The sequence below is a fragment of the Diadema setosum genome, chromosome 12, assembly GCF_964275005.1.
Source record: "Diadema setosum chromosome 12, eeDiaSeto1, whole genome shotgun sequence".
NCBI classification, from domain to species: Eukaryota; Metazoa; Echinodermata; class Echinoidea; order Diadematoida; family Diadematidae; genus Diadema; species Diadema setosum.
The window spans coordinates 14,829,518-14,854,015 of record NC_092696.1 but is presented as its reverse complement, the minus strand read 5'-3'; the positions used below and the strand labels follow the sequence as shown (position 1 = coordinate 14,854,015).

Genomic DNA, 24,498 nt, shown 5'->3' with positions numbered 1-24,498 from the left:
TGTCCGCTCTTTTGTAGTTTTTCTTTTCTGGTATATGTACCCAAATCTGATTATTCCCAATATCATTCAAGGGTGCGTTTTATTACTCCTACATCCTGCAATTCAGTTTGCTTGTGTCCACGATGGCGTGTGTTACAGTTTCATTTTCTTTTTCTTGTTTCCTTTTTTTTTCTTTCTTTTTTTCGTTCTTTCCTGTAATTTCATTTCATGTCAGTTGACATCGGTTTCCTTGATTTTGTTTCATATATTTTTCTGTAGTTTCATGAAGTCTTTATTCGTTTTGGGTCCCATATCGTACAAGCTTGGCTTTTTAGTGGGACCTTCCATTTCCATTCCCATCCGTGTAAAATGCGTATGTATATGACTTATAAATGCAATTACGTTGTTATTCATCATAACATGTATTTTGTTAATGTACTTTTTTTTTAATTATTACAAATTTGTTTTGTTTATGCATTATATATATAATTTCTCCTGTTTATTTAATGAGAATGAAAATAAAGTTGAAATGAAAATGAAATCCATGATGCACTTTGAAGCACAATTTGTACTAGGAGTCTTTTGCACTCAATAAAAAGACGAAGAAGTAGCAACGGTCACACAAGTTCAAAACTCTATTTTCGTCATCCTGAGTCAAGGAAGAAATTGAATGCCGTAAAATCAATAAAGATAATCACAATGGTAATGATCATGACAAACATGAAAACACCAATGAAAATGAATAGCGAGTACCTTAGGTGCAACGATCATAATAAGCTAGTTCACAGTTAGCTCATGTGCACATTGGTACAAATGACCTTTCCTTTTTCTCATTGGTTAGGCACTTCACTAGTTTTCAAAGCACTATGATGCATAAGCATGCTCACAATATGGAATTCAAGTTCAAACAAAGAATGAACTTTCGCAGAGCAGGTTGAGAAGAGTGGTCTGTCAATGGACACTTCGGCAGGCATTAATTTCATTGTTTCGTTTTGAATGCATGAACAAAGTCTTTCTACCAACATTGCTAAATGCCAGGCTTGTTGTCAGGACGGATGGATGTGCTAGTAAGCGCCATTTACGACGGTTACATGAATAATCATTACATCAGGGATACTTATCTCAGTGAATAGACCAGTTCGTAATTCCACTTTGCGCGTGAGCAGAAAAAGGTCATTTTTGTACCAACAGGCACTTTGGTTTGTAAATTCACTGGGATAAGCATCTGTGATGCGATGATTATTCATGCGATCCTAATCTAAATCATGGGCCTACCACACATGGACACACATCGCTCGTTAATTAACTCAAACACCTGTTTCTATCAAAAGCGTCACAATAACATTTTATACGTGCTTTCGTACTTTATTCTCATTACGACCGCCGACTGTCAGCCTGGATGAAAACAAAACGGCGCTTTGAGAAATCTGAAAACTGTATGCGCAGAAGATAAAGATAACTCTATCAAATCAACAGAATGCAAAGGCAGTTGTAGTGTGAACTTGGAAATCATCGCTCAGCCAATTTCCTTTACGAAATATACGTACTTTACGAGAGAAAGCAAATATTTTGGCAAGTTCATTTTGATTTGTAATCTAATTTTTCTGTCTTTCGCACATTATTTCAAAGAAAACATGGACGGTAGCGATAGATAACATCTATGTCTAACCATTAAGTAACGTTAAATGCGTGTCCACAAGTGTCCACTTGCGTTATTACTCATTTTGTGACACAAAATTTGACACAATAATAATAGGCGTTTTCACATCAGTCCGATGTTTCGAAATAGCGCGCTATTTGCTGACTTGGGAAATTAACCCGATCACGAAATAGCGCACTATTTGATATTGTCAATACAAATTAGCGCGATAATTGATCGAGAAAATTTCTCGAGTCCAACTCGGGAAATTTCCGAAATAGCAGGATAATTAATGCGATCTAGCGCGCTATTTGATAATATTCGGGCTGATGTGAATAAGAAATGAAATAGCGCTTCGAAATCGCGAAAAAATATCTCGAGCTTGGATGTTTATCGGGCTGATGTGAAAACGCCTATTGACGATGCGTGATTACACAATTGTCATTTTCCAACATCTGAATGCCCTTCATTAAGATGCACATAATGAGGTGGCGTCGGGGATGGCAGGATCAAAGAAAGACCTCCGTTCATAGTCCATGTATAGCTAGGCGTAGGTCCACGTCTAAATGGTGTTTGTCAGCACAATCAACCTGACAGCAAGAATGGTATTTCGAAACCTTACAAGAAATAGGCTGTTATTGCAATCAATACAGAACAATGAAATGGATGCTTGCTGCTAATTGCCAACTCATGGAGTATTCTACTCACCTGATCTAAACGCCAATTCATTACTGTTTTATTTGAACATGAATTCCATAAATTGTTCCGTCGGGCAAGCTTATATTTAAAAGCGAGTGAAGTGCTTAACCAACTGAGAAAAAAGAAGGTCATTTGTACCAATGCGTACATGAGCTAATTATGAACTGGCTTATTCAAAGACAAACATGCCTGATTGCACAAAATTAATGACCTATTTTTCTGCTCATGCGCAAAGTGGAACTGTAAACTGGCCTATAGCAAGAAGGTTCAAGAGAATGGAATCACAACTGTCCTATTTCTTTTGAACACAGGCCTGATGTACTCGCAGCATGAAAAGTAAAGTAAACTAGGTTAACGACAGCAACTAACGGGTCACAGGAAGTTGTTATCGGCATCGGTATAATTGGAGCGAGCGACTTAGAGACGGTTTCTCTGTGTATGACACTATAATAGATCAGGCATGGTTCGTGTGAGAGTAGACTACACGGTGACCAACTGTGCCGATAATTAGTTAACTGGTTAAGATGAATGATCGTACAGGGGATGTCAAAATCTTTATCTGGAGATTAAGACATCCTGGAAGACCGCGGGCATTCTGTTAAAATATGCCAAGATGACCATCGTGGACAGACAAAAAGAAAAAAGAAAGAGAAAACGATAAGTAGGCCTACTTCAATCCTCAACAGAGGGGCATTAATTTGTGTTGTCTCCCGTTGAAAGACGCATGGGATGAGTATCTCTGTGTGTATAAAGACCACTGGACTCGCTGCACTGTTGTCGGAAACTCTCGGTCAAAGGGCTATAATTATCATGTTTGTTAACTAAGTTAGACTCGTTAAGGTCAAATTTATATTTGAATGGTTTTTAACTAACACCCACTCACGTCACCTCTCTGTTGTAACGTGTTGTTGCGGATATCAATAGGCATGATAGACCATTGCTGTTGGTAATTTAGGGCATTACACAAGTGTAGATGTAATCACTTTGTGTTCCAAGAAAAGTCAATCTAGTAACAAGATTTACCCGACCACAAGCGAAGCGCCTTATTTCTAATACCCCGTTCCCACTGCCGATCAGATCAACTCGATCAAGCGAGATCAATCCCGATCACCTATTTTTACCAGAGCAATCCCGACCAAATGCTCGATCGTCCTTCAACACGATCCCTTCCCGACCGCTATTCGATCTTTTACGATCCACATCCGACCATTCTCGACATCTCCAGAATCTCTCCTCGACAACCACACAGATCTCTACTCGAACATCCCGATTTACACACAATCAATACACGATCGCTACACGATCGCTACACGGTCAATACTCGATTTCTACTAGACTTCTTAGACCAGCTCGACATGACTCGATCTGTGTCAGATCTTGCATCGAACGGGTCGGCAGGTTTGTACAGTGATCGAGTGAAAGAAGAATTGGTTACAGTTATTCGTTGGGTTATATGAGACAACTCAGTATTTATGCTTGAATACGGCGTGGCCCAAAAGAGTGCTATAAAACTGACTATTAATTGCAAAAGCATGAAAAACGAAAGAAATGATTATCTTTAGTATAGGTTTTACCGGCCAATTTCGCACTTTTGTCAGTCCATTTGATAAAAGGTTCATTCACTTTAGCGAAAATCCTCATCACTGCACATTCTGTCATTCAAAATTGCAAGTTGTTCGTTCAATTTAGCATTCCGATCAATGAGATTTGCACATGTGCCTTTCGAATTCGTTAACGGGCATTCAAATTGGCACGTGCTCTTCAGTCATTCACATTCGCCAGCACTGGCGAAAGGGGTATTTCAGTCATTCAATTTCGCGTATGGGCAGTCAAATTCCTAACATGTTCATTGAAATTAACGTCATGTTATTTCCTTTTTGAAAAGGTGATAACATTTAAAAGCGTATTTCTATGTGACTTATTGTTTCTTGCACGCACTGTTAAGCAGTAAAAGTATCGTATTTTTGACCATTAATAACTCGAGTTTGCTGTTCTGTAACGCCCCTTTTCTTTCATACATTACATTTTAGGCCTACATGTACCAATACTCTAGTTTAACTTCATCTTCTTACAGTCATGACGGCACAAGTTAGATACAGACGTATTTATCAAGGGGACAGAAAAAAAATTATAGGAATATTTGATGATCATAACCTTGACTTCCTACAACTGGCCGACACACGGAATAAAGCGCTCAACGGCGAGATAAGTTGTGGCCATGCACATGTTGCACTATCTTCGGACTTGAAGAGTCACCAAGCACATTAAAGAAAAAAAATGTTGCCAAAATCTCTAAAATGAGTACAAAAATATGAAATGTAATGATGCTTGGAAAACAATAACTATGTTAAAAAAAAATAAAGGAAGAAGCAAACCATAAACATGCGTGCTAAATTGACTGCAAAAGATGTTAAATTGATTGCCAAAAAATGAATTGGAATGAACGAGAGCAGCATGTCCGTGATCACGTGACTATATCATTCTAAACTGAATGAACGAATAACCAAATGGTGCTCGTTTCACGAATTTCAATTGAAAAAAGTGTTAATTAGAAAAAGGCTAAAGGTAATTTGAATGCTCCAAAAATGAATTTGAATGAAGAGATCATAAAATTGAACTACCGAACATGTCAACTATGGTATATTTTGCTAAACTGAATGCAAGCAATTAGGAATTGGACTGACAAAAGTGCGGAATTGGCCAGGAAAACCTATAGTTGATAGAAGAACACTTCCTGTTTTGAAACCACAATCATCAATTCTCGTGCAGGCGTTTCGATTCTATAGTCATTTTTCCTGAAAAAAAAAAAAAAAACGATGACAAAGACTGATCACTACTGTTTGTGAGCCACTCAAAAAGGTACAAAAAAATGCATTCAGTTGTATTCATTCATTTTATCCGTTTTCAGTAGCTATTTTTGACGCATTCGTTATCAGTTTTTACGGCTTCACTATCGCTCAGTCAAGTAGGATATCAGTGCCCAAAGTTACAGATTTTGTAAATCACAAATTTTCACGGAGATCAAAGCGCCTGCACGAAGATTGATTATCATTGTGTCAAATAAAATTTGAGGTGTTCTTTCTATTGAATAATGTAACGATTTCATTCAGTCGCTCATATCTTTTTAAATAAGAGACAGTTTTGTAGCACTCTGTCTGCCGGGACACCATGTATAATATAATAGGTTCGTTCATATGCATTCGATATTTGCAGTGGATGTGAAGAATAGCAAATCTAAGTTTGATGTCTCATAAAGAAAAAAAAAGTTACACCGCCACGCCTTGTACTGTGCATTACATATAGGCTGAAATTAATTATAGGCTGAAATTAATTCGGTCTAAAATGAAACATAGGCCTATATGCCCATAAATGCACCATTATATAGAGTTGAAAAAAAAATTGACTGTTCTACAACCCTAACAAGTCGTGTTATCTTTGTCATTATTGTTCTCATTATTAAAGAATGAGAAGTGAATGAAAAATATGTATGTATTCATTGATAAAGTATATAGGCCCAAGAATGTGTAAAAGAAAATACATGTATCATATTAATTTCTAAATTCATGAAGTGTGCTGATATGTGGAACAGAGTACATTATTATGAAAATAAAACAATATAACATTTTACACAAGCAAAAATGACGAAAATCTTGGTTGTTTATTTTTCTTGTCAACTCATCCCAGTCAATAAATATCAAGGTGGACTTCAAGCAATGTACATACAACTCTCTCAAAAAAAAAAAAAACTTATTAAGCGAAGCAAAAGTGTAACATCTAGGTAAATAAGAAGTAAGTCACTGAGCATTTATGAATCTACGTTACAACTACTGTTTCAACACGTCAGCGTAAGAAATAGATTTTATATCAACGTAACCAACTTCAATTTTGAAACAGACAAGCTAGCAAAAGAATTCAAGAAACAATTCTCAGTTTATAAGTAAAGTAAATAATCTAGAAAATTTCCTTTCACGTTACAGTCATATTGCCAGAATACCGAATCTTTCTTCTAGTATTTTTGTCTGGAGAGTCTAATTCTACAATATCTGCTGTTTAGGGTTTGTGTCTTTTCTCTCTTCGGGACCCTTTTTCTTTTCTTCAGTGGGCCTGGAGCGGGTGAAGATACTGACGACATTTAACTTTTTAACGTGATCAAGGACTGCATATATTTTTTCTTAATACCTGAACAATAAATGAGTGCTAAGAAAGTATGTCTGCACCTGCTGCAACCACTGTCAAAAAGTGCTCGGTATTTGATCGAGTGCCGGTCGAAGCATGATCGAGTTTAGTCGAGTATCAATCGATAGCAGTCCTGTATCGGTCGTGTAGCGGTCGAGTTATTCATGAAACTGATGAATCCTGGATCGAAATGATCTGAAATCAATCGTGTAGCAGTCGAGTATAACTCGAGATGATCGGGAACTGAGCTCGGGGAAAAATCCGTCCCGACCACACTAGATTTCTATACGAACGATTCCAGATCAGCTCGATCTCTTCTCGATCACTACCCGAGCTGTTGGTGTTCGGGCTTCCTACTCGAATATTTTGGACATGTCCAAAATTATCGTGAAGGAAGCAGGAGCGATGCCGATCAAGGTAGATCGACCCCGAATACCAATGCCGAGCGAGCCCGACCAGGCTAAAAAAGCTTGATCGGGATTGATCGAGTTGATCTGATCGGCAGTGGGAACGCACCATAAAGCTACAGTCACAAAAGGTTCATTATGGACGATGCGTTCGTTGGAATGTCACTGTTCGTACGAATTCTGGAGTTCGAACGGCGGCCATACGAAGAGAGGGTTTCATACATAGTAAAAAAAGGAATCTTCCTAAGAAGATCTTAAGAAATTGTCTAAAAATCGTTCATACGGCGTTCGTAGCTGTTCTTAATGGTATTTGTGACCGAGCCATTAATCCCACGGCACACGATGGGACAACAATTAAGTCTTCCAATTAATCAGTAGGCGTTTTCACATCAGCCCGATAGAAATCCAAGCTCGAGATATTTTTCGCGATCGCAAACTAGCGCGCTATTTCATTTCCTATTCTCATCAGCCCGAACATTATCAAAGAGCGCGCTAGTTCGCATTAATTACCCTGCTATTTCGGAAATTTCCAGAGTTGGACTCGAGAAATTTTCTCGATCAATTAGCGCGCTAATTTGTGTTCACAATAGACGTTTTGACATTAGCCCGACGTTTCGAAATAGCGCGCTATTTTCTGACTTGGGAAATTAACCCGATCATGAAATAGCGCGCTATTTGATAATGTGAACACAAATTAGCAAGCTAACTGTATCGCTCTGATCGAGAAAAGTTTTTTTGAGTCCAGCTCGAGAAATTTCTGAAATAGGGGGATAGTAGCGCGATATTTGATGATGTGAAAACGACTCGAGAAATTAGCGCGATGCATCCCATCATGCCTAGCGTGTGAGATCCGATCGATCGAGGCAAACTGCCCACAAATCATGATAAATTTTTGAAAGTGCACACATTACTCATGCTGTTTGCACACGCTCAGCAGCTGTCGAATTAGCTCGAAAAAAATTCGGGCTAATTCTCTTCGGGCTTATATGAAAAGAAATGAAATAGCGCGCTAATTCGCAATCGCGAAAAATTTTCTCGAGCTTGGATTTTTATCGGGCTGATGTGAAAACGCCTATTAGGCGTTTTCACATCAGCCCGATGTTTCAAAATAGCGCGCTATTTTCTGACTTGGGAAATTAAGAAATATCTCGAGCTTGGATTTTTATCGGGACTGATGTGAAAACGTCTAATCAAGCAGCGCGCTATTTCGTGATCGGGTTAATTTCCCAAGTAAGAAAATAGCGCCAGAAACATCGGGCTGATGTGAAAACACCTAATAACAATTTTGTAATCAGACGGAAAATATTATCATTAATTGTTTTTGTTATATGTCGTATTTATCCGCTCTCCACATTATCTATTTTTGTTTGGGAATCGACCACCTGTTAACTAATAAACATGAGTGTCAAGGTATGCGAAGGGTTGTTTGATTGAAATTTACATACTAATAATTGCTTGTCTCCACCTGTCAACAGCCATTTATTGTCACGTTCCAAAGCTGCTTCCACCTGTTCATCAAGATGATTATCGATTGATTCAAGAATATTGACACGTTCCGTTATATTTTGACAGTGTGTGAAGGCCGTGTCACACATTTCCGGGCAAGCCTTGCGTAAGACTTGCGAAGAACATTTTTTACAACCCCACGGTCCCCGCAGATGACCCGCACATGACAGTACCTAGCACGTATCTCATCCGAAGTCGCCCGGAGGTGCGCACGTAAATCCTTCCCGCAAATACACTGTATGTTTAGGCCCTGTCACACCTTTCAGGGCAAGGTATGCGGGCTTGTTGAGTGAAGGGATTTTCCAGCATACCAGACAATTCCCGAGGGCGGACAAGGATTTGAACGAGTCAGTGCATGTTTCTTACTTAATGGATGCATTCTACTTAAATTCTACTTGCGAGTATACTGTGTGACCTTGGAACAAGTCGCGTGGGGGCTGACAACTCAGTGAAGGAATTCCTCTGAAGGAATGGCTGAAGTTCCACAAAATGTCATTATCTTGGTTGCATACGGGACTGCGAAGTACCTGCGTGGGAGTTGCTGCGAGGTGCTGGTTAGGGCCTCCTACTGGCGTTCTGCGTGGACCTCTTCGGGCTTCCCTGCGACTCACCCGAAAAACGATTTTGGTTATGCTCAAAACTTGGCTGCGGTTAAATCGGACTTGCGCGGGCACCTCCAGGCAACTACAGGTGAGATACGCGATAGGTAGGCCTACTGTCAGGTGCGGACCAACTGCAGAGAGCTCCGGGTAGCAAATTCGTTTTCCCGCAAGTCAAGCCGCAAAACTTCCCCAGATGCGGTATAACAAGGCCTTGAGCATTCTTGTTCCGAGTGAGTGACGGGGGTCCGCTCGCAGAGGTACACGCAGAACACCAATATGAGACCCTTAACAGCAGCACCTCGCAGGCATCTCCAACAAAGGTACATCTCAGTACCTGTAAGTCGCTCGGAACAAAAAACGGATCGGTTTAAAAGCTCTCACGCAGGTCACACGGAATTCACGCAAGTAGAAGGTAAGTACAGGTAGTACGTGTCTAATAAGTAAGAAACAGGTGCGAAACTAGCAAACACTCTTGTCCGCCCGAGGAAATTTTCCTGCGTGCGGAAAATCCCTCCTCGCAACAAGCCCGATTGACACGGCCTTAAAAATGCTTCTGACCGATTGTAACCGACTAGCACGCTTTCTTTCTTCGCATGAAACAAGTTGGGCATTGGATTTCCTTATTCGCTCGTTAAACAATACTTACGGGGGAACACTGGGCTCCTCGACTCAGAGTCCATAAAGAATATACATGCGGGATGATAAAGAAAAAAAAAAACATAAATCGACGAACAAATTTAGCTAGCAAGCTCATTACAAGATTTTTTCTTAGATACACGTCATTTCTTGAACATTACAAGAGCTTCCCAATCTAGGAGCCCCATATTGCATTAAAGAAATGTCATTCTAAATACAATAAATACTTGTACTTTTATGTTTATAGGGAATTTGTACAAGACTGAGATACCGGAATTGGATTGAACTACATATTACTTGCGTAGGGTGCACACGAAACGGTAACAATGGGACTTTAAAAGGGTCGCTGCCTGGCTTCAAGTCACATGACGTGCAACAGCGGCCGTTTCCAATCCAAGCACTGCAATACTTTCTCGTCACAGCAGATGTCTGAAAATTTCCCATTTTCCATCCTCAATTTTCAATCTTGTCTCAAATTTATTCCATCATCTTCATGGACGCAGAGTAAACGGGGAATCAACAGTCTGTTGTGCTGCGATGAATGTATATAGATCAACATGACTGTGTGAGTGTCTCTGTGTGTGAACCGCAGACTGAAAAGGACTTATCTTTTATGTTAAGAAAGTTAAGTTGTTTAATCATTCTAGAAAAAAAAAAAAACAGCCAATATCTCAACCCACATTTCACGTACAAATGTATGACAGAGTGAGAGGCATATATATATATATATATATATACATATATATATATATATATATATATATATACATATATATATATATACATATATATGTATATATACATGTTTATATATTGTAATGTATATTGAAACAAAGAAAGGGAAAACTGACCAGAAATGAATAATAAATAGTGAAAACTTTGAATAAAGAAAATGGGTTTTCATCGGTATTTGAACCCGAGACCTCCGGATTACTAGACCGGTGCTCTACCGACTGAGCTATTGAAAGCCCTAGATCGGTGTTCGTCCCTAAAGCCTTAACTGTCGTTGCTCGTGTGGTCAGAAGATATTATAGTGTGCGTATGTGTGACACACACACACACACACACACACACACACACACATGAACCTGACATAAACCCAAAGGATGTAAATCAACTTTGGCATAAATGCGAGGGATCACCGAAGCGATGCAGCTTTTTTCAATTGTTTTTTTTTTTGTAATAATATATAATTCAATTTCAATTTTCAATTCAATAGTGTATTTATTTCCATCATCAAAAAGAAAAGAAAAAGTTGACATAATCCAAAGTGATACAATTTTTCATTTTTTTCTTACACTTTTTAAAATGTTTTTTTCAGATACAAAATAAAGTATATGCACAAATTATATCATAAAAAGAAACAATAGACTTTGCCATGGCAACAAAAATAGTAAATAATCACAATGATGGAAAACAGTGTTCCACTAAGAAAGCCAAGCTTGTAAGACGTGGAACACTGAGACAAAACAACAACAGCACCAATTTGCTATACCAATAAAACATTCATTTCAAATTCTTCTATATACTATTTCACATTTACTCATTGATATGTGATGCTGATTCTATTAACAATACTTACTAGCATATTAGAATGCAAACATATAAACTATATAACATATCACATTTGTGGCACAGACACTATGGGGCCAGGTATGCCAGGACAATTGAACGGAAAGGAAGACATGCAATTGGCCACAAAAAAAAAAACAACAACATAACGACAACAATAACAACAATAACAACACAACACACAGAAATAACAGAACTTTAGGAAATGCACTCAGACAGATACTGGACAACGAAGAACGGAAAGAGGAGCAAGGAAGAATAGAGAAGGAAAAGGAGAGGGAAAAGGAGAGGGATGGAAAAGGTCTGTGGACACACTACAAAATATCAAGGACAAGTGAAACATGACGGGTTTTTTCATTAAACAAAATTAACTGGTATATTTAAAAAGCAAATATTTTTTAAGTTTATACTTAAATGTAATTAACTTCACAGATTCTTTTAAATCATTATCCAAGCTATTCCAAAATCCGGGTCCGGCGTAAACAAATGTATTTTGAGTGTGTACAGTTCTCACTAAGGGAAGATGAAATTCTTTAGATTGTCTCGTGGGATAAGTATGTACGTGGCTGTTGCGGTGAAATGAAGAATAAAATAGTCTGGATAAATGGTTGCAGTTATAATTAAACAAGAAATGACCAAGTTGAAACAAATACAACTCTTTTATTTTAAAATTCTGAAACAAAGAAACAATTGAAACAAAGAAAGGGGAAACTGACAAGAAACAAATAATAAATAGTGAATAGTTTTTGCTACACATGAATATATATAAATATGTATATATATATATATATATATATATATATATATATATATATATATGTGACCCTGCACCTCAAAACAAACAAAAAGTCGCCAGACATGGATTTTTAGTTAAGACCATATTCCGAAAGAGCAGACTTTAAGCTTTAAAATGAGGGATAACTCAAATCAAATGGACTCTCCTAACCTATCTAAATATTGGACAGAAAGCACAAACTAAGAAAAAGTGTGAACTGAGAAAAGAGGCTCTGAAGTACAGTGTCTATTCAAGCGCTTAATCTTTACCAAACCGTGCTGGCTGTGCGATGAATGGGACAAAAAACAGGAAGCAAACTACCAGAGTAACAACAATGGAGAGATTATCAGATTAAACTGAAATTAAGCATGCCTCATTAACACATTCTGTTCATAATTAATGCCAACTTTCAAAGCAGTAGCACTATCTTTTTAAAAGTTATTAGAGTTGAAAGTGAAGAGTGTGGACAAGGTTTTTTCAGAAATGTAAAAGGGGTTCTAAAGACACACCTAATCACACTATTCTACCAAAAATGTTCGAGATAAACTGCTAAAAAAAACACACTTTCCTGCCCGTTTTATGATACCAAATTTTAGCATAATGTAAAAGAAGACCCGCTCTTTCAGAAAATATGAAAAAGTCAAGTTCGGCTAGGTTGACCCATTTCACTTATTTTCAGTCCTCACGCAAAATCAGTGTGTGCGACTTTATGTTCGTTTTGTGGTGCACGGTCACATATATATGTGAAACAAATGTGATATTTTATACTTTCGTCGGAAATGAAATGAGAACGAAATTAAATATCATCTTTGTCTTGTAATTTTTGTTTTGGATTATGACGCTGTTCTATGAAAACATGAGAAGGTGTAACATCTCTGTATACATATTTTTTTCCGCTTTCTTGTTCTGTTCGGATGTTTACGCGGTATATCAAAGTCAGCCTGAACGTATGTGGAAGCTATTCATTTTATGTACCGTTACTACGTATAGATAAGATAGAAACATAACACAACATTTTAACTTTTATAACAAAATGAAAACATTTGAACTGTCCCTTTCAGAGAGCAACGGATACTACCCTATAAACATATAACGATGTTTTAGCAACAATACATGGGAATGCATACGTTTCATATACCGAAATTCCATTTTCATTTCACACATGAAACATAATGTGGAATATTCAATTAAGAAGTTACTAACACCAGGGGTGTTAAACATTTCATTCCAGAAAATGGAAAAGAAGTTGAATCCTATGATATGCATTAAATCTATAGTTTTTTTTTTCATTAAAAATCCAGATCATAATGCACATGCTCAGAGAAATCGACTCAGCCATACTTGTCTGATGTACAGAGTGATACCGCACTGTGTACACATTATACCTGATGTGTTCGAAGTGTATAGAAACTCAATGAAAAATAACATACATATCAGGTTGATTATGCTAACAAAAGCGTGCGGTGTCACGTTTTATGTCGTTTATATCAAGTGTCCGATAACGGGACGGACCTGGACTCTGTCATTAAACACTAATGAGGAAGTATAGCACTACAATAGGTTAATACTCATGAGTTTATTTTCCAAACATCTGAAATTGGATATTCCAGGATGTAACTTGTATCTACTAGTCAGCTTCGTAAACACTAAAAGGGCAGCAGGGACATTACTTTTTCCTCCCGAAAATTTTCAGGGTATACCTTTTCAATGTAGCAAAATGGGAAATACATTGTAGCTAAAGAATGTTAGGCGAAATGGGGCATTAAGTATGGCCCTTCACTGCATAATTAACGACACCGATCATAACAGTACGTGAGAAATTTCTTCAGATTTACATTTTATTGCCAAATAATCCTGATGAAAAGAAGAATGTGTCTTGTAAGAAGGAAAATGCAATAAAGGCTTGTAATTCCAATTCCATGATGTTTGGGATGTGAGGTCCTTTGACATTATGTCATCTGCAGCGATATTATACAACAAACGACAGTTTTATATGCGGCAAAGTATACGATACATTAATACTTATACACTCTACTCCCATTCTGTGTTATCAAGTCCTCACGAACAAGAGTTTTCTTTTGTTGTTATGAGATTTTACTGAAGCCGAACAAGTAAAGTGTATGAAATAACACGATGATTTTTGAAACCCAATTTTACTACCTCGTAGAATTTTGATATAAATGGGGGCATTCTGTTGAAACAAGAGCGCTTTGTGTCTTCTTGGTGAACATAAATGATAATACACGGTATATACAATATTTCAGTCACAGTGTACGACTAAACGGGTGTTGTTCGTTATTCCGAAGGTTCGTTATTCTGAAGGATCGTTAATCCGAAACACACAAATTCCCTATACCTAGATGTTCCGTTAATCTGAAAATTAAAAAGGGTTCGTTAATCCGAACATTTGTGGCGTTATTCCGAAGGTGCGTTATTCCGAAGATTTGTTAATCCAAAAATGAAATTCGGAACATAGTCCAGCGCTTTTTAGAGGGTAACCCACCACTAATTGCAAAAGTAGGAATTTCACTGCAGTGCAAGTCGTTGAGGTCTCCTGAACACCATACTAAAAGTCCCCAAAAATCCAGTGGGGCAAAATAGTAAAATTTGCATAATATGCAAATTAGCACCTGTAATGACAGAAAATCGACAGATCTCAGCTTCCCGTAATCCAATTTTAAAGATTTAAATATATAAACGTATACTCTGGAGGTCAATGAACACGATTGATGCCTTTTCGAATTGGCCATCCAAAAATAATTTACATAAAATGAATATTAGCGATAACTGTAAGAGTACATTCATAAAAAAAACAGTTTTCGCGTTGGCATAATGCACGTTTCGCATTGATGGATGCCTTTCCGAATTGGTAATCCAAAAGAATAATTTACATAAAATGCAAATTAGCGATAACTGTAAGAGTACTTTCATAAAAACAGTATTCACGTTGGCATAATGCACGTTTTGCGTACGGGGACGCGGGGTTGAGGGGGTAACTTTGGTATTGTAAACCAATGTCTCCTGTATTAATTACATTGCATTTCTTGGAAAGAAAAGTACCCTTGCTATAAGGCAGCATGTACGTTTGGAACATATATATTCGCGTTATATGATATTAATGTTTTCTATATTGCCAAGAGGATATAGGGCATTTCGGGGGCACACGCCACAGGATCGCCCTTCTATAAGCACCCTCTTTATTGTGTAGATCTTGTAAAGCAAGTCTTCCTCTATCATTTTCATGACTTTTCAGTTATATAAGAGTGAATTTGCTGTATTGCCGGACCTACTTTTGAAACCATTCAGGCTAGAACAACTGTATTTGCGTTGCTAATATCTGTGTTTTGTAATGAGGAGGCGTGAGCGTAGGTGTGAATTTGCGCACTTCCCAAGGGATCACTTTTGAATGTTCACCCTATTGATAATATAGCTATGTAGAGCAATGTCTCCTCTATTAATTTGTTGTATTTCTTGGAAACAAAAGTGCCTTTGCTATACGGCACGATGGAATTTTGAAAACGTTTTGGACATATATGTATTCACGTAATATGATATTACATGTTTTTTTTTTTTTCATATTGCCGCGTGAGGGTGCAATATTTTTGGGCACATCCCACAGGGTTGCCATTTAATGTGCATCCTCTTCACTGTATTTTGGTGAAATTTTTGGTGAAATATTTTGTATAATAAAACGGGCAGGAAAGTGTGTTTTTGTAGCAGTTTATCTCGAACATTTTGGTAGAATAGTGTGATTAGGTGTGTCTTTAGAATCCCTTTTTGATTACTGAAAAACCTTGTCCACACTCTTCACTTTCAACTCTAATAATTTTTGAAAAGATAGTGCTACTGCTTTGAAAGTTGGCATTAATTATGGACAAAATGTGTTAATGAGGCATGCTTAAAATTCAGTTTAATCTAATAATCCCTTCATTGATATTACTCTGGTGGTTTACTTCCTGTTTTTTGTCCCATTCATCGCACAGCCAGCACGGTTTGGTAAAGATTAAGCGCTTGAATAAACACTGTACTTCAGAGCCTCTTTTCTCAGTTCCCACTTTTCCTGAGTTTGTGCTTTCTTTCCAATATTTAGATAGGTTAGGAGAGGCCATTTGATTTGAGTTATACATTGTTTTGTTTGTTTTTTATTGTTCCATATTCCACATTTCAAGAAATACATAGAACATAAACATCACAATACAAAAGCCTGGATGAATTGTCAAGTACACCTTATAAGACAATAAAACATGTGAAATATGAGGAATCTACATAGAAGCATTGCTTGTAGGGTGTAGATTCCCAGATGCGGATGTGAGATTATTTCTTACTTGGTATATGTAATTAAAGGAATGACAATTTGTGAATTGGAGAAATATAAACGCCAAAAAGTAAAAAGAAAAAAAAAGAAAAAACAAAGAAAACAATGTCCGCGGCACAAGACTTCTTGAGAGTTGCGTGATCACCCGAGCGAGGTACAAGTCAGATGCAGTGTACAATAGCAGAGATACCAAATGTGTACAAAGGAAGTTCAGGAGATAATACAGAAATCACGAGCGAGGCACATGTTACATAATCGATAATGTCAGTAATGTGAAGTATGATCAGAGAATGTCGAGGAGGATTGAAGAATAACTTTAGATATGAATTCAGAAAAACTAGTTTAAGTTTATGCTTAAATGAATAGAGAGACTGGGATTGGATTATTTCTCTATCCAACTCATTCCAAAATTTAGGTCCTGTAGTGGTTATTGTTTTTAAAGCAGATACGGTCCGTACAGGAGAAAGATGAAAAGAATCTTTTTGTCTAGTAGGGTAAGAATGAACTTCAGTATTTTTGACGAACATCGAAGAAAACACATCAGGGAGACCACCTGAGTTTAACTGATACATAAATGACCCGATATTGAAATGATATAAATCCTGGATCTTAAGTGTTCTACTGGAAAAGAATAAGACATTAGTGTGTTCCAAAAATGTGGCGAAGTTAATTATCCGTATAGCTCTTTTCTGTATCAGTAATAAAGAATTGAGTCTAGTTGTACAGCAGTTTCCCCATGCCAGGATTCCATAACCTATATAAGGCAAAAATAGAGTAGAATACAATGAATGGAGAACATGTTTAGGAAAATACTGTTTTAACTTATACATAACACCTACATTTTTGGATAGTAATCTACGCAATGAATCAACATGAACTTTCCATGTCAACTTACAATCAATATAAAGACCAAGGAATTTTATATATTCCACCTGGTTCAATTCCACGTCGTTAACAACCAACTTACCCGGTAAAATATTGATTATATTGCTAAAAACCATAAATTTTGTCTTGGTCAAATTCAATGACAATTTATTAGCCTGAATCCACTTAGATACTGATTTTAATTCAGTATTAATGGTATTCAGTAAAACATGAGGGTTTCGATTTGAATAAAAAATGCTGGTGTCATCGGCAAAAAGTAGAAAATAGAGCAGAGAGGACGAACTGCGAAAGTCATTCATATAAAGAATAAACAATAAAGGACCTAAAAGGGATCCTTGCGGTACCCCACAAGTTACAGGCTGTGAGCTGGACACATGGCCATTCAAACTAACAAATTGGGTTCTTCCAGTAAGGTAACTTCTAAACCACTCCAAGGCCCTTCCACGAGTCCCATAGTGATGTATATAATTTGTACAATAATATTTCATGGTTGATTGTGTCAAAGGCCTTGGAGTAGTCAAGAAAGATACCTACTGTGTGACACTTGGCATCGATCGCTTTGATAATTTTCTCTAGCATGAGTAAAATAGCATGAATTGTGGAATGCTTTTTACGAAATCCAAACTGATTATCATCTATTACATTACAGTCGTTTAAGAATCGGAATACACGTGTGTACACAATCTTTTCAAGTAATTTAGAAAAAGAAGTTAATAACGATATTGGTCGATAATTTCCCAGTTCGTCCTCTCGGCCCTTTATATATATCGGGATAACTTTAGTGATTTTCATCCTAGTAGGCACTACACCGTTCAGTAATGACAAATTAAATATATGGGCGAGGGGTACAACAATCTCATGTACAACATATTTCAGAAGATAATTAGAAATTCCATCATAACCAGTACTTTTTTTTTTTGGCTTTAAGATTATTTACAATGTCAACAATTTCGGATTCTAATACAGGCATAAAAAACAAAGATTGATTATTGCGATGACTTAAATACGTAGAAAACGGTATGTCCGTTTCCGGAATAACATCAGCTAAATTAGGTCCAACCTTCACAAAATATGAGTTAAACGCTTCAGAGATTTCATTATCATCTCTTAACTCGATGTCATTTAAACAAATCTTATGGATATCCGATTTATTTCGTTTCTTCTGAAGAACATTATTAATGACTTTCCACGTGGATTTAATGTCCTTCTCATGGAGAAGAAACAGTGAAGAAAAATATTTTTTTTTTTGCCTCACGCAACACAGAAGTAAGAACATTACGATAACTAGTATATTTGCTTTTAGCAGCATCAGTTTTGTGAGACTTGAATATATAAAAAAGCTTATTTTTCCTATTGATAGACCTCAACAAAGATTTCGATATCCAGGGGGATCGTGGTATCTTTTTTATAATTTGATCTAGATTGTGATCTTATTGGAAAATGAAAAGAGAAAAGAGGAGCGATCAGATCAACAAACTTATCATATGCATCATTAGGCTCATTCGCATTGAGAACCACTGACCAATCAATGTTTAACAGGCTTTCCTTAAATCTTATAATATTTTGTTCAGACATAACACGAGCTGTAGAATTCATTTCCCAAGTTGCAGGCTTAAAACGATTTAGTATAAATGGACTGGAAGCAAACACTGGGAAATGATCAGACATATCCGAAACTATTATACCATGATCAGTTGGATGATGAATATTAGTGAATATATTATCAATAATTGTATACGCTGAATCAAATATTCTGGTAGGTTTAGTTATACACGGCGTAAAAGCATATGAAAACATAGTGTCCACAAAATCCTGGCAGCAGGGCTTTTCGTGATACTGCAGTAAATCAAGATTGAAATCCCCCATTAAAAAACAATGTTTATTATGCAAAGACTCAGAATTCAATACGGAATTCAATACATCAAAAAAAAAAAGCAGTGTGATTACAGTTTGGTGGTCTATAAATCTCACCAATCAAAATATTCTTTCCAGCTGGTATGTCGATTTCAATAAAAATGCTTTCAAAATCTTCAGTCATATGACATAGATTCTGAATCAAATCAAAATTGAATCCTTTCTGAACATAAAGAGCCACACCCCCTCCATGTTTATTTACTCTATTATTAAACACAAGAGAATATCCATTCAAATGAACTAGGGGAAATGACACGTCAGACAGCCACGTTTCGCACAAACCTATAACAGAAAAATCCACATTGTGTAAATTCAAAAATGTCTTCAGTTGGTCAAGTTTCTTATACAAACTTCGTATATTGAAATGAAGAATAGAAAAGTTGTTCTCCATCTTGAAAAAATCACGTGTACATATGTCCTGAGGGGAAATATAGTCGGAACCTCTACCTCGCAGTAATGTATCATTCTCATCATAAGACAAGTCAAATTCTGGAGTTTGTTTGTTTAACCTTTTTATAACATGTGAATCAGAGATCTCATTATCATCACCATAATACAAATAACATCATTTTAAAGCTTAAAGTCTGCTCTTTCAGAATATGGTCTTAACTAAAAATTCATGTCTGGCGACTTTGTGTTTGTTTTGAGGTGCAGGGTCATATAGGAAACTTTGAATATCATTAACGCAAATATACTGTATTATAGTATAATATATTCGCGTTAATGATATTCAAAGTTTCCTATATTGAAATGGAGGTGGTGTACTTTGGGGCACATCCCACAGGATTGGCATTTAATGTGCATCCTCTCACTGAATAGATATTGTGAAACAATGCTTCTTCTATCATTTCCACTACATTCACTGATATAAAAGTGTGTAGCTGTATTGCCGGAACTACTTGTACAGCCATGCACGAAAGAACGTCGGTATTTGCTTTCATAGTATCCGTGTGTTGTAATCGCGGGGCCTGAGCGGAGGTGTAATTTTGGACACTTCCCAAGGGATTGCTTTTGAATGTTCACCCTTTTGACAATACTTTAATGTATAGCAATTTTTCGTCTTTTAATTATATTCCATTTCTTGACAACAAAAGGACAATTGCTGTACAACCGTAACAACTACTTATGTGAAGGCATAGAAAATTGGAACATATTTGTGCTATATGGAAGTGCATGTTTTCTATATTGCCCTGGGGGTTGGACGATTTAGAACACATCCCACTCGGTTGCCGTTGAATGGGCACCCCTTTGACTATAGTATGACTATTGTAAAGCAGTGTCTCTACCATATAAAAAACATGAAAAGTAAAGTGTCTTTACTCAACACCCGGCAAAACGACTTTCTACATGCATGTACAACTGAGTTTGCTTTGGCATATAATGCATGTTTTGTTAACCTGTTTTGGGACCACGACCGTCAGGGTAGGGGTGATCTGGGCACTTCCCAAGGGCTTGCCTTTGAATGTCCACCTTTTTGACAAAATAGATGTTGTAAAGCAACGTCTCCTATATTACCTTAATTGCATTTTGCGAAAATAAAAGCGTTTGTGCTAGCAGGCAAAAGAACTGTTCAGAGGCATGTATTATACCCATGGAACATTTTTCGCGGTTGTATATACTGCATGTTTTTCATTGCCTTTAGGATGCATGGGGTTACTTTGAGCACCTCCCACAAGGTGGTCTCTGCAAGTGAAGCCTTTGGACTGTATAGATAATGTAGATCAATGTTGTTATTTTATCTTTTCCCCGGCAATTTTTATAGAAATAAAAGTGTCTTGATGATATGGCAGGAATTCAATTCAATACAATTCAATTCAAATTTTATTTAATTTCTTTCGACAAGAACATACAAACATTACTTCTTTTTTGTAACAGAAAGTGAGGTGCGTAATACTATGTAGGATGAAAAGAATAATGTATAATGATTGTAGCATTTTACGATAATTATACATAGTCATAAACTCAAGTGATAGTCATAAAACTCAAGGAACGACCTTTTTTTGAGACATGCACTTTTGGAACGACTGTAATTGCGTTGGTATTTGCGTTATAAGGGTCATGTATAGAGGCAACTAATGTGGGCACTTCCCATATAGTAGGCTCCCTTCGAATGATCACCACTTTAGATATGTCAGTGTAAGTCAAAATTGCTGAGCAATATCTTCTGTTAACCCCATTGAATTTCAGTAAATAAAAGTTTCTTTGCTAGAGGACCAAAAGGATTGTTTAAAGGCATGTACCCATGGAACATAATGATGTATTTGCGTTGGTACATGATTATTGCATGTCTTAGACTGCCTCTAGGTGGGGTAATTTTGGGCACCCTCCACGTGGTTGCCTTCGTATGTGAACCATTTTCACCTTATAAATATTGTAGAACAATAATTTTCTATAACTTCCACTGAATCTTAGTGGAAATGAAACGAAAAGGACGTTATAGAGGTGGTTTTTTTTGTTTTGTTTTGTTTTTGTTTTTTTTTTGCTTCAAGCAGCTTTATTCACGTGTGTAACTATGTTTTGTACCGGCCCGTAAGGGTATATATATATGGGATAAATTCGGGTACCTCCCTGGGAGTCATTTTGACTGTGCACCACTTTTTTTAAAGATATACACATTGTAGAAAAAACAAATGTCCCCTCTGTCAATGCCAAATCTATTTCACGGAAATAAAAGAATCTTTGCTAGACGGCCAAAGGACTTTAAAAAAAATAAAAAAATCTTGTACGCTTAGAACAACGGAAATCGCGTTGGTTGATCCAATGGTCGTAGGGATAATATGATCGATAGGGGTAACTTTGGGCACTACCCACAGGGTTTCCTTTGACTGTGCCATCTTCAATATCTCAAAACCCTCAAGGATGCAAGAGCTGAATCATCAAGATTCGAATAAACCACCCTCCAAATAGAGTTCATTCATCACAAAATTGGACAAGTTATAGATGTTGACATTCGTTTGATTTCGTAATTTGATTCTACGCAATTAATGGATAAGCTATCATTACTTACCGTCTTACCGGTCCCTTGACCGGGCGTGGTCGTGGGGGCGCTGCAATGACGTGGACACCAGTCTCCTCCATCTTTGTCTATCTTGGGCCAATGCTTGGGTCTCTGCAAAAGGTTTTCCAGTCCACTCTGCGATGTTGTCAGCCTATTTCTTCTTCTGTCTGCCTCTTCTTCTTCTTCCCCCGGCAGGGGACTGTGCCCTGCAGTATGATCTTTGAGAGGCCGTCCGATCGTGGCCATACTACTTTAGTTTCTTCTTCTCGACGATCGTGAGGAGGTCTTCGTAGTGGTCAATGGTTTGCCTGATGGTTTTCAGCACTGATTAATTTGTGACATGATCTTTGTAAGAGATGCCGAGAATTCACCTGTAACATCTCATCTCCACTGCTTGCATCCTCCTCTGCAGGTCCGCTGTTAATGTCCAGGACTCACATGCGTACAGGAAGATTGATGTGACCATAGTGCGCAGTAGTGTAAGTTTGGTCTTCAGACTGATCTTCTTGTCTTTCCACACTGGCTTGAGTTTGGCCATTGCTTTTGCTGACTGTGCGGCTCCTGAAATGACTTCAGTGTGTGATCCCTTTTCATTCATGATGGCTCCCAGGAATTTGAACTGGCTCACCGCTTCGAGCTCCTGTCCGTTCACTGCGATTTTGTTTGTTAGAGGTTGACTGGTGTTGGTCATCAGCTTCGTTTTCTCAGCGTTGATTTCCATGCCAAACTTTGAAGATGTGTCATCAAAGCGTTTCACCAGTTTTCCTAGCTCTTCCTCTGTTCCGGCGAGGCCATCGATGTCGTCTGCAAAACGGAGGTTTGTGATGGTCCTTCCTCCGATGCTGACTGTGCCCTGGTGGTCAAGAAGGGCTTCCGTCATCAGATCCTCTCAAGGAAAATGTTGAGGAGCGTGGGTGACAGCAAGCAGCCCTGTCTCACACCCACTGTTGTTTGAAGCCATTCCCCAATATGGTCTTGTACGAGTACTGCACTGGTTGCTTTTGAATACAGTTGCTGGATGGTCATGGTCAGCTTTTTCCCCATGTTGTATCTCTTCATGGTGGCCCACAGTGCGTCGTGCCATACTCTGTCAAATGCCTTTTTGAAGTCTATGAACACATGGAAGATGTCTTGTTGATGTTGTGAGTATTTCTCGCATAGAACTCGTAGATTGAAAATCTGTTCTGTGGTGCTTCTTTTGCTGCGGAATCCTGCTTGCTCCTCGGCTATGATTTTTTCAGCCTGTGGTTTCAGTCTGTTGAGGAAGACCTTCAACATCACTTTGCTGGCGTGGCTGATGAGGCTGATTGTTCTGTAGTTGCTGCATGTTCTGTAGTTGCTGCACAGTTAAAGCTATCATTATCTGTCTGATAACAAACTCTAATTTGCATAATATTATCTTTGCTATGTTACTAATGCTGTAAAGTTTGTTTTTGGTGAAGAGAAACTGAAATATCATACTTGAACACTCTGGAGATGCTCATATCGGGCACTTTGATGCATTTGAATATTCCGTTGGCTCGGTACCCTTTGCATATTATGCAAATGAGGCCCAGATTATGTACCTGGAAATGTTTGCATCGCAGTAACTAACATTGGAAACATAGGTTTCATTACTTTCGGTGTTCTAAGCTGAAACCTACACGTAGAAGCATAGTTTTCATGGAAACACTGTATTTTTAACATTATGGGAGCTAATTTGCATATTATGCAAATGAGGCCCAGATTATGCACATGGAAATGTTTGCATCGCACTAACTGACATTGTAAACATAGGTTTCAACACTATTGGTGTTCCAATCTGAAACCTAGAAACCCAGTTTTTATTGAAACACTGTATTCGTATCATTATGGGAGCTAATTTGCATATTATGCAATTGAGGCCCAGATTACGTACATGGAATTGTTTGCATCACACTAACTGACATATAAAACCTAAGTTTCAACCATTAACACTATTGGTGTTTCAATCTGAAACGTAGAAGCATAGTTTTCATGGAAACACTGTATTTTTATCATTATGCAAATGAGGCCCAGATTATGTACATGGAAATGTTTGCATTGCACTAACGGACATTTTAAACAAAGGTTTCAACACTATTGGTGTTCCAATCTGAAACCTAGTTTTCATGGAAACACTGTATTTTTATTATTATGGGAGCTAATTTGCATATTAAAATTTTGCCACTTGGGACTTTTAGTATGGTGTTTAGGAGCCCATGACAAGTTGCACTGCAGTGGAATTCCTACTGTTGCCATAGTGGTGGGTGAAACCCTATTTTAACTGGACTAACAGCAAAACTTCGGAATAACGAATATTTGGACTGAAGAGCTTTCGGAATAACGAAGCTTCGGAATAACGAGCTGTAACCCAACTAAACACAAGAGAGTTTTC

The 24,498-nt window shown here is 37.5% G+C and overlaps 1 protein-coding gene across 1 annotated transcript; it reads right to left on the bottom strand.

Moving 5' to 3' along the window:
- Window positions 1–22,982: 22,982 nt before the first annotated feature.
- On the bottom strand, window positions 22,983–23,381 carry LOC140235741 (uncharacterized). The gene has a single exon (XM_072315754.1). The coding sequence runs from the start codon at window positions 23,379–23,381 to the stop codon at window positions 22,983–22,985; it is 399 nt and encodes a 132-aa protein (XP_072171855.1).
- Between the last annotated feature and the right edge of the window lie 1,117 nt (window positions 23,382–24,498).

What these genes read in the sequence shown, in the direction of transcription:
- LOC140235741 (XM_072315754.1), bottom strand. Translation starts at nt 23,381, where the DNA reads ATGTTGAAGGTCTTCCTCAACAGACTGAAACCACAGGCTGAAAAAATC.